General features: G+C 41.4%; 1 protein-coding gene across 2 annotated transcripts in view; it reads left to right on the forward strand.

The window, feature by feature from the left end:
• Positions 1 to 21,878, forward strand: part of COL4A6 (collagen type IV alpha 6 chain) — a 328,190-nt gene that overhangs the window by 141,220 nt on the left and 165,092 nt on the right. For both annotated transcript variants that reach the window (XM_089678282.1, XM_089678283.1), the window contains exon 4: positions 8,366 to 8,449. In XM_089678282.1, coding sequence (XP_089534408.1) covers positions 8,366 to 8,449 — 84 coding nt within the window. The remainder of the gene's footprint in view (positions 1 to 8,365; positions 8,450 to 21,878) is intronic.

The raw sequence follows: 21,878 nt of genomic DNA on the forward strand, positions 1-21,878 counted from the left end.
AATTTGTTCCTTTTTTTAGGCTAATAAACAAACTTCTGTCAAAAAGAGGCACAGGAAGACTGGCACTACCATAGGCGACATGGACTACTGGCAAAAAAATACCATACATCAGGGAGAGGGCCTAAATTGAAGATACACAAATCCTTTAAACTATAGCTTTGGTGTGGAGTATTAAAACTGTAGTTGGGGTTGCAGAACAGCACAATGTTCACAGACAGCCTTAAAGTGTTGGAGGGGGTAGAGGTTGCAGTAGTTATAAAGAACCAAGCACAATAGCTGCAAGAAGCAAGCTACCAAAGTAGGTAAACACCCAAGCAGATTAGCTCATATGTAAAACATATTTTATTGATATCCCAATTAAAAAGGAGGGAAGTGAGAACTGCAGACAGTGAATATCATACACAACCACCTAAAAATACTATTAAAACCAAAAAGCAATCTGGATTACAAAGCGCAAAAAGCAGTTATGCTGGCAAACAACTGGCTGCTCTGTACCTGGATGTAGATGCAGAGGGTTTTGTCAGCCAGTCAACAGTCTGCTGAGTGTGCTATAACTGTATTGGTCAGCCATTTTGGAAAAAAGGCACATGTGCCATGTTCCTCCCCTTTTACTGCAACTGCAGCACCTCTTCCTCTCATGCTAGACCTGCCTCCCATTGTAGCATTTTTGGTAGGCAAATGATTGTCTAACTTTTGCTGAAACTATGGTGATGTATGATTATGCACATTAGTTACTACACAGAAATGTGGTAGCATGCTCCAAGTGTATGCTGTACACCTCAAACTTTAAAAAGACCTTATGGGTTCTGGTGCGTATTGTGGGACATAAATCTGGAGTTTAGCCAAACCACAAAACCATGTGATCTGCTTTGAACCAAGGTGGCTCTGAATCTAAATCTCAACTTTTTGCATTATAATCTTGCTTTATATGGAGAAAAATGGAGACAAAAGGGAGGATAAATACATTTTAACAATACATCAGCATTTCAAGAAACAAACCCTAGTCAACCATAAAACTTAGCATCCCATAGAAATAAGCATCGGTATAAAATATTTAATCTATAACTTCAGGTGATTATAGTTTGCACTACTTATATACACAGGGGTATTCTGAAGGTAAAATATAAATCCCCAGTGCCATATGTCAGAAGGTTAAGCATCAACCTATTGTACCTTAAGGTATATGTTATCACTGCATTATATTTGTGCTGGGTTCCTATATGCTAGTGTTGGCACTTTCAATTGTTATAAGAAATCCATGGGCAGATCGCAAGGTAAAGCTTTGCAAGGTTGTTGTTAAAGCAGAATTCCAACCAAAAATACCAAAATAAAAATAAATAAACCTTTGAAAATTAAAATTACAAAGCCAGTTTTTACTGCAATATTCCCCCTCAATCCATAAATTTCCCCGTAAGTACTTTTTTGGTACTAGTCCTCAATCGATGACCAGCATTATTCAACCCACTTCCAGGTTATCCTGGACCCACCCAAGTCTGTCACTGGACAGTGAAATTAAAAGCAACATACTAATGAGCTAACTTGCTGTCACTTATCAGCATGCTCATTGTAAGCACATAAACTAATTGGTTCATTGTACAGCTTGTTCCTCTCATATCCTAGCTTTTATGTACAGGGACTACAAGAGGCTGATATCAGATCAGATTCAGGTACATGAACTGCTTACAATTACAAAATTCATTTATTGATGTATTAACGTTTACGGAGTTGCATTAATTTGTGTCTTGTATAACTGCATAGAATTTAGCTGTAAGTATACTGTTCAGTTTTTCACAGCGTGTGATTTCACCTAATAGAAATGGATATAAGCCAATGTAAGTTTTCAGTACATTTATGGGAAATTACCTATTTACAGAGTGAGCCATTTGAGTGATAGGTTTGTAAAATACTAGGATTACAAGCAGACAAAATGTTTGATTCCATTACCTGCAACATCTGAAATTAGTTTCCCAGTTTTGATCCACAAGGTTTCCTTAATATGGCAAACCTGTATCTCTAGGGGAAATTCCTGTTTTTAAAGCCCATCTCCAGAAATTACACGCCTAAGCTCTAACGACGTTTATAGCTTGGGCATTTATTCATTTCAATGGCAAGTTCTCTGGCCAATTAAATTAATAAATGGCCAAGCACTAAATGCAGTAGAGCGTTTACGTGCGTTTTTGACTCGTTTAGCATCTTTATGCTGCCAGTAGAAAAAACATTCCAGTGTTCATGGAGCCCAATAAATGAGCAATACCACTTGTAACACTTACCTTGCCTGGCCTGCCGCCAGCACCTTAACAAGCAATGACACGCTACATTATTATTATACAGGATTTATATAGCGCCGACAGTTTGCTCAGCGCTTTACATTATGGTGGGAGACAGTACACGAGACAGTACAGTAACAGTACAATTCAATACAAGAGGGGTTCGAGGGCCCTGCTCCTTGGAGCTTAAAATCTAGGAGGGAGGGGATAGTGTTACAAGAGGAAATAGCTGTGGGGGATGGAGTGGTTGGACAAGTAGAGAAGTTCAGTATTAGCTGAGAGCGGGGTGGGCTTCCCTGAAGAGATAGGTTTCAGAGTGCGCCTAAAGGTGAGCAGAGTAGGCGATAGTCTGATGGATTGGGGTAGGGAGTTCCAGAGGATGGGGGAAGCCCTGGAGAAGTCTTGGAGGCGAGCATGGGAGGAGGAGAAAAGGGAGCTAGAGAGTAGGAGGTCTTGTGAGGAGCGGAGAGTACGGTTTGGGTGATATTTAGAGACAAGATTGGTGATGTAATTTGGGGCAGTATTATGAACGGCTTTATACGTCAGTGTTAGTGTTTTGAATTTTATCCGTCGGGCAATTGGAAGCCAGTGGAGGGATTGGCACAGAGGGGTGGCAGATACAGAACGGTTAGTAAGGTAGATGAATCTGGCCGCGGCATTCATGATAGACTGAAGTGGGGATAGCCTGCGGTGAGGTAGGCCAATGAAGAGGGAGTTACAGTAGTCGAGGCATGATATAATAAGGGGGTGAATGAGTTGTTTAGTGGTTTCCGAGGTTAGGAACGGTCGTATCTTGGAGATGTTTCTGAAGTCTAAATGAGTTTGTCAGCGATTGAACCTGGGGCTGAAAGGACAGATGGGAGTCTAGGATGACACCTAGTACTCTGGCTTGAGGGGTGGGACTAATGATAGTGTTGTTGGTGTTGACGGAGAAGTCGGGGGGTGCGGTCTGGGGGGAATACTAGGAGCCCAGTTTTGGAAAGATTGAGTTTGAGGAAGTGGAGTGACATCCAATCCGATATGTTGCTTAGCAGGCTTGTGATACGGGCGGAGACTGAAGGGGTGAGGTGAGGGGTAGAGAGATAGATTTGTGTGTCCTCAGCATAGAGATGGTAATTGAAGCCGTGGGAATTTATCAGTTGGCCAAGGGAGGAGGTGTAGATGGAAAAGAGAAGGGGGTCCGAGGACAGAGCCTTGAGGGACCCCAACAGAGAGAGGGAGTGAAGAGGAGGAGGCAGAGTTATAGGTAACACTGAAGGAGCGCTGTGATAGATAGAAGGAGAGCCAGGAGAGAGCGGAGTCTCTGAGGCCAAGAGAGTGTAGTTTGTTGAGAAGGAGGGGGTGGTCGACCGTGTCAAAAGCCGCAGAAAGGTCAAGGAGGAGTACTGTATAGTGGCCATTAGTTTTGGCGGTTGGGGCCTAGTGCTTCGTGTTGTTGGGGGTGCAAGCGAGTCTAGAGCGGCTGACAGCGAGTTGTTGTAGACAGTAGTGGCCAGGTCAGGGCAGGGGAAGGATACTGTCGTAAAGTTGGTCTGCTGCAGAGTGAAACTGAGCAGGGTTCAAGTTACGGAGGTTTCTGCTGGTGATTGTTTGACGTTTGGAGGAATAGGTGTTTGAGGATGAGGAGATGGAGAAGGTGATGAGGTTGTGATCAGAGAAAGGAAAGGGGGTGTTTGTGAGGTTGACATCAGGACATACAGTGTAATTTCATGCTGTGGTGTAAGTAGCTGACCGCTTGTCAGCCATGATGCTGATCCAGGGCAGGCAGCAAGCAAAACCACCTTCCTCCAATCCTGCTCCACCTTACACCCTGTGCTTTGCTGCTGCAACAAAAATGTGGGGCAGTGTGATAGGAGGCTCCGTGATGGAAGGACTGTGTGATTGGGGGGTTCTGCAATAAGGGGACTGTGCCATGGGGGCTCTTGATTAGGGGACTCTAACTTGATGAGAGAACTCTGTAATGAGGGTACACTGATGTGGGGGCTCTTATGTATAGGAGGCCTCTGATTTGATGGGGGACTCTGATGTACTGGAGGAACTTCTGACATAAAGTGGGGCCTCTGACATGAAGCAGGGACTCTCATTTATAGAGGGTACTCCGATGTGCAGGGGAGCTCTTATGTGATGGAAGAACCCTAATCTGTGGCGAGCATGCATTCAGGCTCAGGTTTCTAATTAATAAGTAACATTTACATTTTTTAAATTTTAGACTGGGGTGCCTGGAGATTTTGAGTACTTTTAAAGGGTGCCGCAAATGAAAGAAGGTTGAGAATCTCTGATCTAGAAAACAATGAGTGTGAACATTCCCACTGATGCAGTCTTTTTATATTAACATGAACATAAAGTTAACCTAGCGGTTGTCAAATGGTCTGCACTTCTGGCAGAAATTTAGGTGATTATGTTTCTGTAGTACAGAAATATACCATTCAAGTCAAGTCAGAACAGGCAAAGTCAAAATAGAATAGCATTCCTATACATTTATAAATGGATTTCTAGTCTGAAATCCAAGCCTGATGTACAAATATTTAACTCAGAAGAACACTTTTAGCAGAGTATTTGCAGTATGCTCAGCTTTTCATCTCTTTTTGTTTCATTTAGTATGTCAGGCATTCCGTAGTAAAAAATGTGGGATTCTACAAAATGTTAGGGCATGTTGCTCTTTTTTGTATGTCTGAAAATGTTTATATATGCTTTGTCATTTCATGATAGAATGCTATCTATGACAGGTTTGTTTGCTTTACAATATAGAAATGCTAACAAGGAAGTAGAATATTAGGAATAAGTGAAAAAGTATCCTCGGACAATTATACTTACAATCAGAATTGTCTTGTTTCTAGCTATTACATATAAACAATGTATTAAAAAACTTTTGTATGTTACTTTATTTACAATACTCAGTGGGGTTTTTTTGTGTGTCCAGTGGTGCATGTGCAGCTGGCCTTTTATGATATATACAACCTGTATGTTACCATACTGGGACCCAAGAATATAATTATTACTAAAATGGCAACAAAACCAGACATAGACAGTATTACAATGGATATGCTTTAGAACAAATCATAGATACGTTTCACCATTTCTGTAAGGTTTAATAAAGAAGAGAGAAATTCTTTGTTTCATTTTCTTTTTGGCACTTCAGCTAGTGTTTGGGATTTTTTACTTTTTCACCTGACTGCCGTGCATGCGCTCTAGTACCCTATACATGTCTGTACTGTCAATCATATTAGTTTCATTGTTTCACAAGTTTTAAAAGGGCTAGTGGTGTCATTAGCAGGAATATTTTTAAGCGTTTACCCTACAGAAACATATAGAAACATACGCCCTCTATGATACATACCTGCATTTTTTATAGGCTACATCTCAAATTATGGTAGTCTACAATTTGAAACATATTTAAATTGTGTGCTGTGTTACTCAACACTGATTTTGCTCTTGGGCAAACATGGCTAATGCACAATTATATAATGACCCATTATAAACACGTATGGACCCATACTTTAAAAAACACTGACTCTTTCTTTTAGCCCGTTCTGCTACTTTCCTTCCCCGTATGTTTGGCACATGGTAATTCAGTGCACGACACCACTAGCCATTCACATAGCTGCTATTATATAGCTCCTTGCATTGTGCAGAAAGACTACTGACAGTGGAAGTGTTCAGTGGAAGAAACAGGGAAAAGAGTGGAAGTGACAGCTCTGAAATGTCTGTCACAACTTCTATTTAAGTTAATGATTTAGACCATCACCTACCTGCTCTAAAATATGTCCTGATTTCTGTTCAAATACTAATGTGAATGGTACTGCATTTGATTGCACTGTTTAAGAATACCATTACTGGTCCTATTAACATTAGTGATTTGTCTATGTAGTGGTGATAATTGTATCTATTTCTCCTAAAATAAAATGTCTATTATCCCTTAAGGAAAAAAATAAAAGAATGTGAGCAATACATCATTCTAAATCTGGTTAAAAATCTGAGGTGCCTAAAGGCACAAAACCAGCAAGACATGACAGGACAAAGGAGCTTCCATTCTTGCTATGTTAAGCCATTACAGCCTGAACTCTTCTGTTATAAGAGCTTATAGATACATGGTCATCTTACCCAATAAAAAATATTAGAGACAGCAAATTTACTTCCACATCCTCTCCTGGCTCTCTATAGTGCATGCTAAAGACAGCTATGCTATTGACATCAAATTGCTCATTGTGCAGCACTGATTTCATCCTAAATTATTCAATAATCAGTATTTGTGCTTAGAGAAATTAATATGCAACCAGGAAGCCCTGGCTCCTTGTGCTGCTGGGCCTTATGGATATTGCATGGACTGCAATAGTCAGCATGGTTTGGCATGACTCCTGCCAAAGGTTGCCTACAGCCAAGGCTGTAGTAATCACCATCATTCTGTGCATCAACAGGCAGAATATTAAAAGATGAGTTTATGAATGATATCTCCCAATGTTGTTAAAGTGTATCTCCAGCCAAAATGTTTTTTTTTTGTTTTACATAGAGTGCTGAGGGGCTACAACCTCTCTCATTTTTTTTTGTCCGTGTCCCCATTGTGAAGATATGTTCTCATTTGCAGCAGGAAGCAAAGGAAATATCCATTGGGGTACAGATGGCAAGGAAAAGCTAGGTCTAGGCTCCACTCATCTACTGATAAAAAGTGTCTTATTGTCATTGTCCTTGTAATGAGAATTCCCTTCAGCGCATCTTCCTACTCTATCCTAATAAAAAACTTACTCTAGATTTCCAGAGTTATTGAAACAAGATTTTGTATATTCATATGTGTGTGTGTATCTGTATATTCCAAAAACCTACATGTGTGTCCTGTTGCAAATTTTCTTTTTAAATAATAAAGAAGGTCTGGCTGCCAGATCATCATTAGACCTTGTAGCATTTCCATATCTACCTGTGTTCTGTGGCTGATACTAAGGGCTACATTGAGTGGGAATGTCTATAAAATAATTAAATTATCAGGGCCAGCATTTTGAAAAGAAACTTCACACCTCCCTGTAGCAGCTGTGCCACTCTGTCTTCTGTGGAATTGCCTGCTGAGCATTCCAATTTGCTTGTCCAGCCCCCAAATCTTGCTATAATATGACCTTTACCAGTCTAGATGAGGGTACAGAGCTAACAGTAAGCAAGGCAGGCAGGGAAAGGGCATTACTCCAAAGTCAGAATTTGTTGTAAATTTTTGTATTTGGGTTTTTTGTTCCATTTTTGGCATTTGGTTTTAGACCATAGGGTGCAACCTTAGGGGTTTATTTACTAAAGCTGGAGAGTCCAAAATGAGACTCCCTTCTGCATAGAAACCAATCAGCTTCTAACCTCAGCTTGTTCAATGAAGCTTTGGCAATGAAACCTGGAAGCTGATTGGTTTCTATGCAGAAGGGAGTCTGATTTTGGACTCTCCAGCTTTAGTAAATAAACCCCTTAGTGTCTGCGGAATCTTTCACATAATTAACAGAGTTATTTTAAATTTATGACTGGGTAGTCCCAGAAGAGTTAAAAAAAACCCTCCACTTGAGATACCAATTAACACATGCTTAAATTGAACCCTTTGAAACTTTTTACTATTGCTTCTTTGACTTGGCTTGGAGACTAGTGGTACCAAATTCCATTTGAATAAAAAAAAAATTCTGGACCTCCCGCTGGTTAACTGAATGCTGTGGAATATTTATATTAGGTTTTTATATATAAATTACAAGAGTCGCCTGTTAACGTGAGGAAAAGGGCAACCCTACATTGTGCATTATTCACTCTTTTACTCCAGTTTTATACTACTTACCCCCAGGCCAGCTGTAGAAAAAATGGAGTTGCATCCCCTTCTCTTTAAGATTAGTGAATCGACTGTCTACAAATGTCACATGTCTGTATATACATTAGGGAGGAGTAAACATTCTGTAAAAACACAGCTTGAGAGGCTGAAGTCTATATATCCTTATGTCATATGTTACCAAACACTTGTCAGAGGTGATTACAGTTCAGGACATCACTGTCAGAATGAAGAGAAACAGTTATTAATGTAGCTGGTAATCTATTTATTCAAGGTTTGTGGGAGCCATAAATGATCTTATATTTATGTTTCCTTTTCTCAGGGTGGGAAGAAGAACTATCAGGGGCCATGTGCAGGACGAGATTGTAGCGGAGGCTGCAAATGCTTTCCAGAGAAAGGAGCCCGGGTAAGCCACTTTTTTTCTTTCCATGTTGGATGGAAACATTTACATCTTACTCTTATCTCTTCCCGTTTCATAAAGTACATCTGGAGAAACATGAGTACAGTAACATTATGCATCTGTGCAAGATGGAGAGCAGCTGTGGGTCCACACAGCCTGCTGACCTAACAGAAGACCTGCAAGACTTTGGCTTTTGTCAGCCCCTTTGTAGCTGTCATGCTGGCGAACACATGTTTAAGTCCAGCTGCTTTTACAATAACTAAGAGCAGTTTATCTTTACTGTTTGATCAGGTTGTTAGAAAGGGATATAATACTGATTTAATGAGCCTTCCTGGCTGTAGAAGTTCATATAAGCTGCCCAGAATCTCTAATGTATTGGAGAGTAGAGAAGAGTTGATTTAGCAATAGATATGGAGAACTGGGCATGTTTTAGGTTTTACAAATTTTTATTCTCATCTGTATATGTGTTTAGATTTCACAGGCAGTAAAGACTGTAGTTTATGAATCCAAGAAGTCTGGATTCATTCATTCAATGTTTTAAAGGAGATGGTGACCCTGCAGTTATTTATTCAGGGTGTTTAGGTTCCAATTATTCACCAGACAACATCAGATTAATTACTGTGTGCCAGATTCACGCATTTGCAGGGATCTGGATCAGCTTACTCCTCCCTGTTTCTGAGCTATAATTCTGTATCTATGCTTACAATCTACATATGGCACATGCAAAAAAGCCTTTAAAACCATTATATTTTGGTGTACTAAACATATTGATCAAGTACTCATTAGTACTTTATGACAAAAATATTACATATAATATTACGTGTGCATTTTACACAAACCACACTACTTTCATCTCATAAACCGTTTATTAAGAGTATACCATACTGTACTTTATATACTATATCTTGTACTATATACTGTACTATTCTGTACTGTATGCTAAGGATACAAAGCATCACATGTGACCTACCCTGTGGTAGATAAAATGGTAAGTGTTGAAGGACTTCATGGAGTAATAACCTGAACCTTAGATCCTACAGGTGAAAATCCAGTAATACATTGTTGATGTCAACTTAAGGGTTTTGACTTGATGCTTGTAAGACTGATGTTATAAAGTTACATACTTCTGGGCCCCAATCCAATAATTTACCACTAAGAATTGTATTTATTTTATGTTCTCAGTCAGGTCCTGTTTATGGGCATGGGGATACATCATATTACCACATTACTCTTATCACATTGCTCTCAACCCAAAGCTGTGGAATGGAGATTTAATTTAAAGGCTTAACCCATGTAGATATTTATTGCAAGTAAGTTCATTCCATCAGATCGGTGTTCCTGAAATGCTTATTGCTTCTCTATACTAAGTGGCAATGTAGTTGGCAGATTTGTAATTAAAGCTAGAAATTAAACTTATAGATATGATCCATTTGGTTAGAATTCAAACGTTTTGGTATGTTAGATAATTTTCTCAAACAAGAGCTTTATCTTTTATAGCTGCAATGCATTGTATGCGTAAAAACCCAATTGGCATGCCAGCAAAAAGGAAAATTGCTGCTCAGTAAATAGATATCTGGAACATCTGCTCTGTGTCTAATTTGTGTAAATTTGTTGATGGATCAAAATAATAAAATCAGCATGGCATTAAGTGATCTGATATCATTTTTATTTTTTTATGACTGACAAACAATGGCGTAGGACAGCTTGAGTTCAAATAAGAGCTCAGCAGCTGCTGTCCATAAGCTGGACTGATCAGGCCTCACATATCTGCCTTTACTCCATTCAGGCCTGGGCATGGCTGTTTCAACTGGCTTTAGGAGTGTTGACATTGAACTAAAAGCTGTTGGCATCCCCTTTTGTTGGGATGTCACAAAGATTTGGTCTGTTTATACAATCCATCTGAGAACCAGAGTATATCTGCATTTGCAGTCAAACTGGTAACCATATTAATTCTCCCTTGCTTGCATGGTCCCTAATTATTTTTGTCCTTAATGTAAAACACTTTTTTAATTACATCCAGCAGTATGCTAACTTTCTATGTCAAGTAATGTATCAGATCTATTACTTAGCCAAATAATTACATCTTCAAAAACAAGATTTGTTCTAAAATGGTCTAATTGGAAATTGGACATTAAGCCTTTCTTTACAATTATTTTGATATCTGTCCACAGATCAAAACTGAAGAAGCTAAAACAAAATGTTTCCTGTAGTTTTGCATTTGTAGTAATGTCTGTACAATTGTAGAAGTTTCACATCCAACAAAGATTCACTCCCATAACCTGTCTCCACCCCTTAATCTGATTAATGGTAAATGGCTCTTTACTAGTCTAAGTTTAAAGATTTACAGTTCCATAGACAAAAATGAAAGGAATTTGTTTCATGTTACAAAAGTCCTCATTTAAAAGGAAAAAGAGAAGGGATAACCACCAATTATCCCCATTCCCATTATAATTGTGAGAGAGACAAATTATAAGTTTGTGTTCTGATTAAGGCATCACATGCAATCTCAGTGCAAATATTTATATATATATATATATATATATATATATATATATATATATATATATATATATATATATATATGCTTTTCGGTGCTTAATACATAGCTACATGTAATACAGATGCAATTTCACTGCCGGCAATTTATAAATGAATGGACAGTAATAGAATAGATAACGCATCCATTCACTAGAATGTCAGTTTCACCAAAACCCGTGCTTTAATTGCTTCAAAACATTTTGTAAGTGATGCAGTTTCCATTATGTGCATTGGACCATAATGCTGCAACCAATGCCATTTGGAAGTAAACCATGATAGCAGTATGTAAGTAGCTCAGCTAGGATTAAGTATGTGTTAACTGACACTAATGCCTACTTCCACCCACCACTAACATTTCATGGTTGATGTGTTACTGAGCACACTGGTGTCTTACTTAAAGGGAGTGTCTCCTACTTAGGACTCCTCTTACCTATTTGCATCCAACCTTCCAGTCCATAGAAACCCTAAGAAGTGGTCTCCATATTAATTTTCAGGGACACCTTCTGATGAGTGTGAGATTGCAAGTCATCCAGTTAAATAATGACCACTATTTCTGACCCTTTGTTTTTAAATAGATTTCTGTCTGCTGAATTGTACAAATAATTATTGGTATTTATTTTGGAACTGTGGAAGGTTACAAAAGTATTCAAGCCAAAATTTTAAGCCTTTATTCACACAATTTTCCAAATTCAGGTGGGCTTATGCAATGCGATTTCTTTATGATTTTAAGCCTGTGCATTTTTAACGCAATTCTGTCGCTGCATGTTTTTCTACTACTACTTCTATCTTTTGAGGGACCAAGGGTTTACCTGGGAGGAGAGCTGAGGGTTTAAAAAAACATGAAATCATTTTCAAAATTGCATCAAAATCGCATGTACATTTGATTTCTGTGCATTTCCATTGAAGTCTGTTGGGACAAATTCATAGAGTTGTACCAAAGTAGCACAGAAGCCTTTTCCACATTTTTCCATACTACCTCACATTTATGTGAATGAACATCTCTAAAAAATAATGTGAATTCCATTGTCATGCGATACTGTCAGAAATGCCACTTAGTGTGAACTAGTTCTTAAAATGGAATTTTAGTTGGAAAATTAAGTTCTTCTAGATCACTTTTCCAGGTATAGGTATATAAAATATTACAAATAAGTGCCTATACTGTTTAATTCCAGGAATACACTCTCTCACCATACTCTGCACATGATCAGTTGATCTCTGTTTTTCAACATTTTCATTATTGTGCTAAAAATCAGAGCCACTAGACACCAATCTGGTGACAGTCTAAAGATTTACTTCTGCTCAGAGGCTTTGGGCTTTAGCAAAATGGCAGCCTCCAGCAAGAAGAAACAGGACAAAGCTGGAGGCAGTTTACAACACACACTAATTTTGGTGGCATAATTATTAGTGTGGAATGTATCTTCCTTGCTAAAGAACATTACTTTTTATTAAGTTGTTATGAATCTAGTTCTACTTTAAAATTACTTGGTTTTAAATGTTTAAAAATGGCCAGTGTTTTTGCTAGAGAGAATTTTAAATGATCCCCATCATCAAGGGTCCTTACACTTGATAAAAGTTCAATGTCTTTCAGACCAATCACATTCGGGGGGAGGTGTAGCAATTGTGCACACAGAGATGGATGCAAACCTCCATTTTGGCAAAGGCCTCCATCTTCTATCATTTTCTACTCCCAAATCAGCTTCCCTCATCCCCCCTCCCTCTCTGTTGAGTGACACGTGGTCCCTGGTTGCTGAGTTCAAAAAGGCATCAAGGCCCAGCGGGGGAGCTCATGGCTATAAACCCCAATTAGCCTGGCACCCCTATGCCTGCGAGACTCTTGCTGGAGAAGGATCGTAAAGCCATAAACCAAGTCCTTCACTGAGTTTAAAGACATTCCAGATAAGCCATAAAGCAGACATCACATTCAAGACCCACTTTCCCCTATGATTACATATCTTGGAATATGAGAGACTTACATAAAAACCAGGCATATATTCAGACCGCTCACTTTAATACAAGTCGCCTGATAGGTTACACCCTCCTAGCTGACAGCTACAGGAGAGCAGAAAATGATATCTCCTCAACCATCCCAGCAGGTATGTCATATTCGGCACGAACTGGAGATGGCGAGGCTCCAGCAGCAGCGACAGGTTCAGAACCTCAGGTCCCTAGAGCATAGGGATACCTCTCTGACTGTGGGCACAGCAGCCAAGTTTCCAGTGATGGAAAAAGATAGTGACATTGACATGTATTTTCTGTCATTTGAAAAAACGTGCCGTCAGTACCATCTGCCCCAAGCACAATGGGCTCAGTACCTGACACCAGGGCTATGAGGCAAGGCCCTGGATGCATTTGTCGAATGGCCAGAGGGGCAGGATGATGATTATGAAGCTCTAAAAGATGCCATCGTCCAGAAGTACCAGATGACCCCGGAAGTGTACAGTAAGCAGTTTAGGTCCTTGCAAAAGGGACCTGGGGACTCTTACAAGGATGTGGCGAGTCACTTACACACCACATTCCGGCAGTGGACTAAAGGACTGAAAGCTGACTCCTACGAGTCTTTGGAGGATCTCATGATACGAGATCAGTTCCTGCATATCTGCCCGGCAGACATCAGTTTGTCTTAGAAAGAGAACCAGCATCTGCTAAAGCTGCAGCCGATCTGGCAGATACCTATGTCCACACGCAGGTGTCTGACCATCGCAAGGCTCCTCCGAATGGCTGGAAAGGAGGGAAATCACCCATAGCAACCCCTCATACGCCGGTGAGTCATGCTCCCCCTCACCCAACACCTGCAGCACTTGGGGCCAAGCCATTCCTGATTGACAACCGCAGATGTTACACCTGTGGGAAATCCGGACATCTCAGGATGCAGTGTCCTGAACAGAAGCAGATGACATCACCTGGCCAGCTGGCCAGCAACTCTTCTTCAGTGCTGTTTGTCCGCAGGAAGATACGAGTAACCCCCGCCAACTTACAGCCAGTAACTGTGGGCAACCGGTCTGTAACTGGTTTCCGTGACACCGGGGCAGAAGTCACCTTGATCTGGCCAGAGGTGATTGAGCAAAGGAACCTCATCCAAGGAAAGTTCCTTACCCTCACGGGAGTTGGGGGGACCCATTCACGCATATCCTGTTTAAAGGTATTCATATATTGGGGTGCGGGAAGGGGGATAAGGGAGTTGGTGGTCTTGGATGAAATTCCTACACCTGTTTTGTTGGGTGCCGATTTGGGTACTTTTGTATCCTTTTATGCCCCTGCCTGGAATACCCTGAAGGCCCCCCTGGAACTCTCTGGACATGCCAAGGTACTGTGTTCAGATGTTGGGGTAATGTCTGGGCAACCTGTGGATGGACAGAGGGAGGGGGCTGGGAATGGAGTGGGGTTACAGGATTCTCCATTAGTTGGAGAAGGAGAAGAAATCACCTTGCATGGGGAGGTAATGAACTCATGTGTCATTGATATTATAAACGTAACTGTTGATAATGATGATGATAATGATGACGATGATGCTGATATTGATAATCTTGATACTGTCAATAATGATGATAATAATGATGCATTTTCATTGTTGGGGGTCACCCACCATGCTGTGAAGAGGGCAGAGGTACAATCTCTGGGTGCTGAGCAAAGGGATGGTCCGGATAGGCCTCTTTCTTGCTCTGGCTCAGAGGACTCTACCTTGATAAATGCCCAGCCGTTGTCCTTGCATGGTACACAACAGCCAGTTGGTACTTGTAGTCCCACGGGCAAGGCAGCACTGAAGAGTGATCAAAACGTGGACTTCAGCAGCAAGCTAGCTGTGAGCTTCCCTGCTGAGAAAGGTAAACAACAGCTGGTTAGGGCTTGTAGTCCCACAGGCATGGCAGCACTAGAGCATGGCCAAAATGTTGCATTCATCCACAGGCTAGCTGTGAGCTTCCCTGCTGAGAAAGATAAACAATGGCTTGACTGGGATAGTGAAATGAATGGTCTACTAGCAGGGGGCTTGGGGACTGAAAGAGTGTCACCTGATCTGGCCTGTCAAAGTGTGTGGGGAAAAATCTGAGGCTAGGTAGGAATCCCCCTCCAACTATTTCTGGCTTAGATTCCCTCCCCAAACACCAGGCAGACAAACATATGTCATGGGCAGTGACAGCACACCTGTATTCGAACTTTCCATTCAGGTATAGAAGCTGCTGGCAAGGCCTATGGTAGATGGTGTCTGGGTTCAGGGAAACCCAGGGAGAGCTCACTGTGCAGTTTTTGAGTTGGACGGCAGGGTGTATCCTTCCCTCATGCCTTTAGCCCACCTCACCTCACAGTAGGTGCAGACTGAAAGGGCCAAAGAGACAGAGGGAATATCACAGTCAGGAATCCAGTGGTCCCACAGAGTCTGGGCATCAGCGGTAGTCTCGGTCCCCAAACAGGATCAGATGACCAGGCTTTGTGAGGACCTTGGAAAACTGAGCACCAGCCCTGTGGTTGTGGCCTGCCCCATGCCCAGGAGCCATGAGGTAATGAAGCATCCGGCAGGTGCCCGCTGTGTAACCATCATGGACCTGAGCAGAGGGTATGGGCCACCATCTCTAACCCAGGAGGCTCAGGACGAGTCAGCCTTCACCACCCCAGGTGGCTTGCCTGAATTCATGGGAAAGCTAGTTGGGGTTGAGAACGCACCAACCACCTCCCCGGGAGTCAGGAATGACCTACAATGTGGAGTGGAACTGTGTGCAGTTTCCCACTTTAGGGGCCTTGCAGTGTTCGGCCCTGTCTGGGAAGAGCCACTTGGACCCGTCACTAGTCAGGAACAAACTGCCCGTGCCTAGTCTGACAGTCAAACATGGTAACTGTCAGAGGGGCATGTCAGTGGTTCAGCACTGGGAACCACCGGTAGGAAGAGCCCCCCAGAGGTCTGGAAATGGGGAGACTGAGGCAGTTATGGCCTGGCCTACTCCCCAGGCCAGAAAGCAGGTTACGTCAGTCTTGGGTACAGCTGGCTACGGTAAGATGCCTGGGTGCAACTATCATGGCTCAGCTGAACCTGTGACTGACCTAACAGACAGGAGACTGATGGAAATGGTGTCTGGGATGCTAGCAGGTAAAGAGGACTGTTCATCCTGGACAAAGGTACCTGTAGACACAGTTGGACGGCAAGTTCCAGAATTAGTCTGTCCGGTTCCGGTTCACACAGGCGCCACTACCTTCGGGTCAGATGTAGTCCTGGGCTTGAGGAAGGAGATTGGAGAGGGAAATCTCATTCTCTACCTCAACAAGAAGCTACATCTCAATATGTTAGCATATGACACCCCTGTACAGAAGTATTTTGTGAACAGGTGGGCACCACGGCAGTTACCACGATATCCGGATAGTCAGAGCCGACTGGTGCCCCCCCCCCTGACAACTCCCTTGGTTGGCACAACAGTGTTGCTTGGGAGATCAGCACCCTTCTCAGAAGCAACCTGGTTCTCCCACAGTGCAGTGGTACCAGATCACCCCAAGGTGAACCTTTGGGCACAATGGGTCTGTGCCCTGGTCAGGCAAACCAGCGGCAGGAGTCGGTTGCGTCAGGAGGGAAATTGCAGTTCCTTCCCATGCAATCACATTCGGAGGGAGGTGTAGCAATTGTGCACACAGAGATGGATGCAAACCTCCATTTTGGCAAAGACCTCCATCTTCTATAATTTTCTACTCCCAAATCAGCTTCCCTCATCCCCCCTCCCTCTCTGTTGAGTGACACGTGGTCCCTGGTTGCTGAGTTCAAAAAGGCATCAAGGCCCAGCGGGGGAGCTCATGGCCATAAACCACCCCTAAGTCTGCGAGACTCTTGCTGGAGAAGGATCGTAAAGCCATAAACCAAGTCCTTCACTGAGTTCAAAGACATTCCAGATAAGCCATAAAACAGACATCACATTCAAGACCCACTTTCCCCTATGTTTACATATCTTGGAATATGAGAGACTTACATAAAAACCAGGCATATATTCAGACCGCTCACTTTAATACAAGTCGCCTGATATCACTGAGTTCAAAGACATTCCAGATAAGCCATAAAACAGACATCACATTCAAGACCCACTTTCCCCTATGTTTACATATCTTGGAATATGAGAGACTTACATAAAAACCAGGCATATATTCAGACCGCTCACTTTAATACAAGTCGCCTGATAGGTTGCACCCCCTAGCTGACAGCTACAGGAGAGCAGAAAATTATATCTCCTCAACCATCCCAGCAGGTATGTCATATTTCATATCTAGACGTTCAGCAGAAGATTCTGCGTATTAATCTACTCGTGGATAGAATGTTATATGTATCCAGGGAAAGTTATTGCCCTGATATCAACTTGTAAGGGATTTTCATCCTAGCTGGGGTCTCCACCTACACCTCCCTCCCCAAATGAGGCGATTGTTTCTCTGCTTCAGGGAGACATCTTGCTGAGGTGCTAGAAAAGCTGTTATGCTTGGAGCAGAAAGCTTAGCTAAGCTGAGTTGACCTAAGTTGAAGATTCTCCCCTTTAACATTGGACCTAACTTTGGGAGACGGCCCTTTTGCTCTGAAACTTGAAAGCTGCTTAAACCAAGGCTTTTGGCAAGTACTTTATCTATCTAAATTCCTTTCTGTTATCTCTTTGCTGTGTTATTGCTCTCTGTATAGTTTTATATATATATATATATATATATATATATATATATATTGGCTACATCTTTTTCTGTAAATATGTTTATTGCACCTTTTTGACCTTTTAGTAATAAATCTTGCTTTCTGAAAGTGTTGAACTGTTTCTAAAGCTCTTTAATGCAAACTAAGAATCCCTGCCTCTGAAGAGCGCTACTGTGTGTGTGTTTTAAACTTCTGTATATCTCTGCCTGCAGTGACAGTGGTATACAGACACTTATGCAACATCATAGTGTTATTGCTAATATTGCCGAGTTTCCTCTTTCTCTGTGCAAAAAGGAGGTGGTGGCAGTGTGAAGGGTTAATTGTGTAATTAACCTGACCCAGTAACAATCGCACTCAGGCTGCAGGTACATCGATTGTTGTACATTAGCTGGAAAATCTTTGTGCATGGTACAGCTGGGCATGGCATTGTCATGCACGTGACAGCGCGGTTTTAGAATGGCTAGTCGTTCGGTCACGAGTTTGGTGAGAAGGGCTGGGGTCTGATGCCGCGATCATCACAACTGGCAATAAAGAAAAAGGGCTGTGTATTATTGGAAGTAAAAAGTGCCCCATAGTTGGGGCAGTGAAAAATTAGCCCTGCACCTGTGTTTAGTGGAAAGAGAAATCATATCCCATGTTGTTGTTAGTGTCAGAAGGAGGAATAGTGTCCCATCATTGATGTCAATAGGAGAAATACTGCTCCATTCTTGGTGTCAGTGGAAGGAATAGTGCCTCATTGCTGGTGTCAGTGGAAATAATAGTGCTCTCTACCTGGTGTCAATGGGGGGAATATTACTCTATCATTGGTGTCTTTGTGGGGAATAGTGCCCAAAGAGCTGAGTAAGATAAGCAGAAGGCTGCATCTGGCCCACGGGATACAGTCTGGGGTCCACTGCCTAACAGGTTGTATACATTCTCCTTAAAAATTAACATCAACATCTAACATTTGGGATATTTTGGGGATGTAGGTTTCAAACAAACTCCTGTATAGCAGTTAATATAAACCGCTTTTCTTCAGCCACTAAAATCAGTATTAAACCTAAAACCAAACATTTATTATATTGCACCTTATCAATTCTTAGATATGATGGGTCCATTATTTTTTTGTTTTGTAGGTTTTCTTTCTTCTATTTTCATCTGGTGATCCAGCTAGTAGTTGTGTTGTTTTTCAAAAGAACAAAGTGTCTTGCAGTTACAGGATCAGACAAACTATTTAACATTGGCAGGGGGTGCTTACAATGATCAACTTGTATTCATGTATGTAAAACTTTTATCCCAAAAGAAAAAAAAAACTACATGCTGTAACTGCTTATAAAGTGTTAGCTGGAGTTTTGCTTCAGTTTGTTACTGGATTTAAATCTGCTAGTACGTCTAGCACTTCCCTCTCCACAAACTGACAATGCTGCTGTCAAAAGATGCCCCTGTGTTTCTTCATCCAGACTCTATTACAGGAGGTGTGTTACTGGCCAGATCACTAAATGAAAACCGGAAAAACAAACAAAAATAAAACAAATGAAGCAACCACATATAATGATTGGTGTACTGCATAAAACATTTTTTGTTTGGGGTTTAAGACCACTTTAAATGGCCTACAATTAGACAGTGGCTGTCTGCGTATGAAAGACTCTTTCAAGACATGCAGGTCAGCATAGGAACTATGGAAACAGATACAGTACCTTCTACGCTCAGAGACCCAAATCAGAAATCAGCGGGTGAAACAATATATGAAAGTTCAACCAATAGCCATTCAAAGGTTGTGCAACTCAAATACAAGGCTGGGGAAGCCCAATGAAAACTGTAACAAAGAACAAAAACAAAGGAGCACCAACCTTGCGCATTACCTCAGTAAGCAAAGGGTAAGTTTATTGAATTGAGATATATACTCACAAAAGTAGCAATAATTAAGGCATATAAAATCCAACATCAAAGCACTGAAATAGGAGACACGTGCGCGTCCCATTGAGAGGAGAGACTGTCAGGATGAAGCTGATGAGTTTCGAAGGGGGTTACCTTTCTTCTTCAGAGCTACAAGCTCTGAGGAAGAAGGGAACCCCCTTCGAAATGTGTCAGTTTTATCCTGAGAGTCTCTCCTCTCAATGGGACCCACACGTGTCTCCTTAGACTCTGCGCCCTGAGGGACTTCGGTCCGTGGGTGGTGGTTGTCGTCAGCCAGTGCGTTACATTGTTAGGCCTGCCTGTCCGTTCCTCGGCCCCTGCCCTGACATTGCCTTAATTATTGCTACTTTTGTGAGTATATATCTCAATTCAATAAATTCACCCTTTGCTTACTGAGGTAATGTGCAAGGTTGATGTGCTTCTGTTTTTGTTCTTCATTACAGTTTACATTGGAACTATGTTTGTGCCTATGGAGGACAGCGGGAGCCTCTGCAGGCACCTGCATTAGTAAAGCCAAAAAAATACATCCAACTTTATCTCAAATAGGCTCAGCTAGGTAGTCTGACCAGGCTTGTCAGGTGTCTTCAGACATACAACTGGGAACCAATTTGACTGCTACCCAAGTTGGTGAATTGAATAAACATTCTTTAATACCTGTACACACCTTAAAGCAAAACTGTTCAGATTTCCCCTACTGCTATTGATGTTTCACCTTCCATTTGCTCCTTCACTCTTCACTGCTGTCTGCCGGGGAAGGGGGAAGGGGGAGTCTTCTTTAAAATCCTTGTGTAAACTCTTGGTTTGAGCTTAGACAAAAGCATGGACCCCCATCTCTATTAGCTGCTTAGACATAAAGGGAAATAGACCTATCAGGGGTGCAGAGGAGATAAGTATCAACAGCAAAATGGTGCGCTATCCAGATAACTTATTTTTTACCTTTTATGACAAAGTACTGGTTCAATTTATGTGGTAGATTTCATGTAAGATAAGAGGATCACTTCAGCACAACACCATGCCTAACGGATCAGATAACGAAAAGCTTGTGTATGAAATAAGCAAATATTGCTGCTTTTAGCCATATATAATAGCAAACTATACATTAAAACAAGGCTTTTGCTATATTAACACAATTTGACACACACTGAGAAGATTAATTACATCCTTCACATGTGCATCAAAGAGCAATCATTTTATTATATATTGGCCTCAGTATTATTTTATGTACCATTTATTACAATTTGGCAAGTATATAAAAAATCAAGAGAGGGAAAAATAGTGCTCTCTGCTAAGTATATTTTACTCAAGAAAAGATAAAAACACACTTGCAAGTCTAGCACTTGATCCAAAGTGCAAAGTACAGTGCTCTGAATGAAACTATGTACATTATTATTATTTTACAGTATTTATAAAGCGCCAACAGTTCACTCAGCGCTGTACATTGCAAAGGGAGACAATACATGAGACAGTACAATAACAATACAGTGCGATACACGAGGGGTTTGAGGGCCATGCTCCTTGGAGCTTACAATCTAGGAGGGATCAATGTACATTGATCGTACCACAAGATAGCCACAGGTGACATCAGCAAATGTGTCTCCTCTCCCCCCGTACGCGTTACGTCCTGGGCGGGACTTCATCAGCAGGAATGTCCCACCAGGATGTAACACGAATGGGGGAGGAGTCACATTTCTTGACGTCACCCACTGCTTACAAGTGCCAGACTTGTAGGTATGTTTTTAACTTTTCTTGAGTAAAATATACTTCTTAGCAGAGAGCACTATTTGTCCCTCTCATGATTTTTTATATACTTGGCATGTTTGATACATCTGAGGATTGAGCTGTCTGTATCAGCAGTGCTACCGTTTTAAGTGTTACCCTAAAGGAGAAAAGTGAGATATGACTGTCCTGTTAGTTCAGAGGTCATGCTTATAAGATGAGTAGCCACAATTGAATTTGGCAACAGGATTGAGCACCTTTAGCACCCGGATGACTACCATGTCAGATCTCTGATACACTGTTATCGTTATCTCTGTTTCATTTCTGGTGATCTGTTTTCTCTGTACAGACTTTGTTTTATGAACTGTTTTTGTGCTGCACTTTCTTATGAACTCTTGAGATTATGATAGGTGAGATTATGACATGATGAGGTATTGTTAAATTCCCCTTTTAAGTGATCAGTTTGCGATTGTTATCTAGGATATATGTTCAGACTGTGCTGATTGGTCCTTTTTGTACTTGTATAGAATAGCTAAGCCCAACTTTTACTTAATCTGGGAGTGACTATGCTGTCTACAAATATAACTTTGATGAAACACCTTGGGCTATATACTGACAAAAAATTTACTGTACAGTAAGGGTGAA

Source organism: Staurois parvus, unplaced genomic scaffold (genome assembly GCF_062004578.1).
Source record: "Staurois parvus isolate SC_StPar_1 unplaced genomic scaffold, SC_StPar_1.0 ptg000202l, whole genome shotgun sequence".
Classification (NCBI taxonomy): Eukaryota; Metazoa; Chordata; class Amphibia; order Anura; family Ranidae; genus Staurois; species Staurois parvus.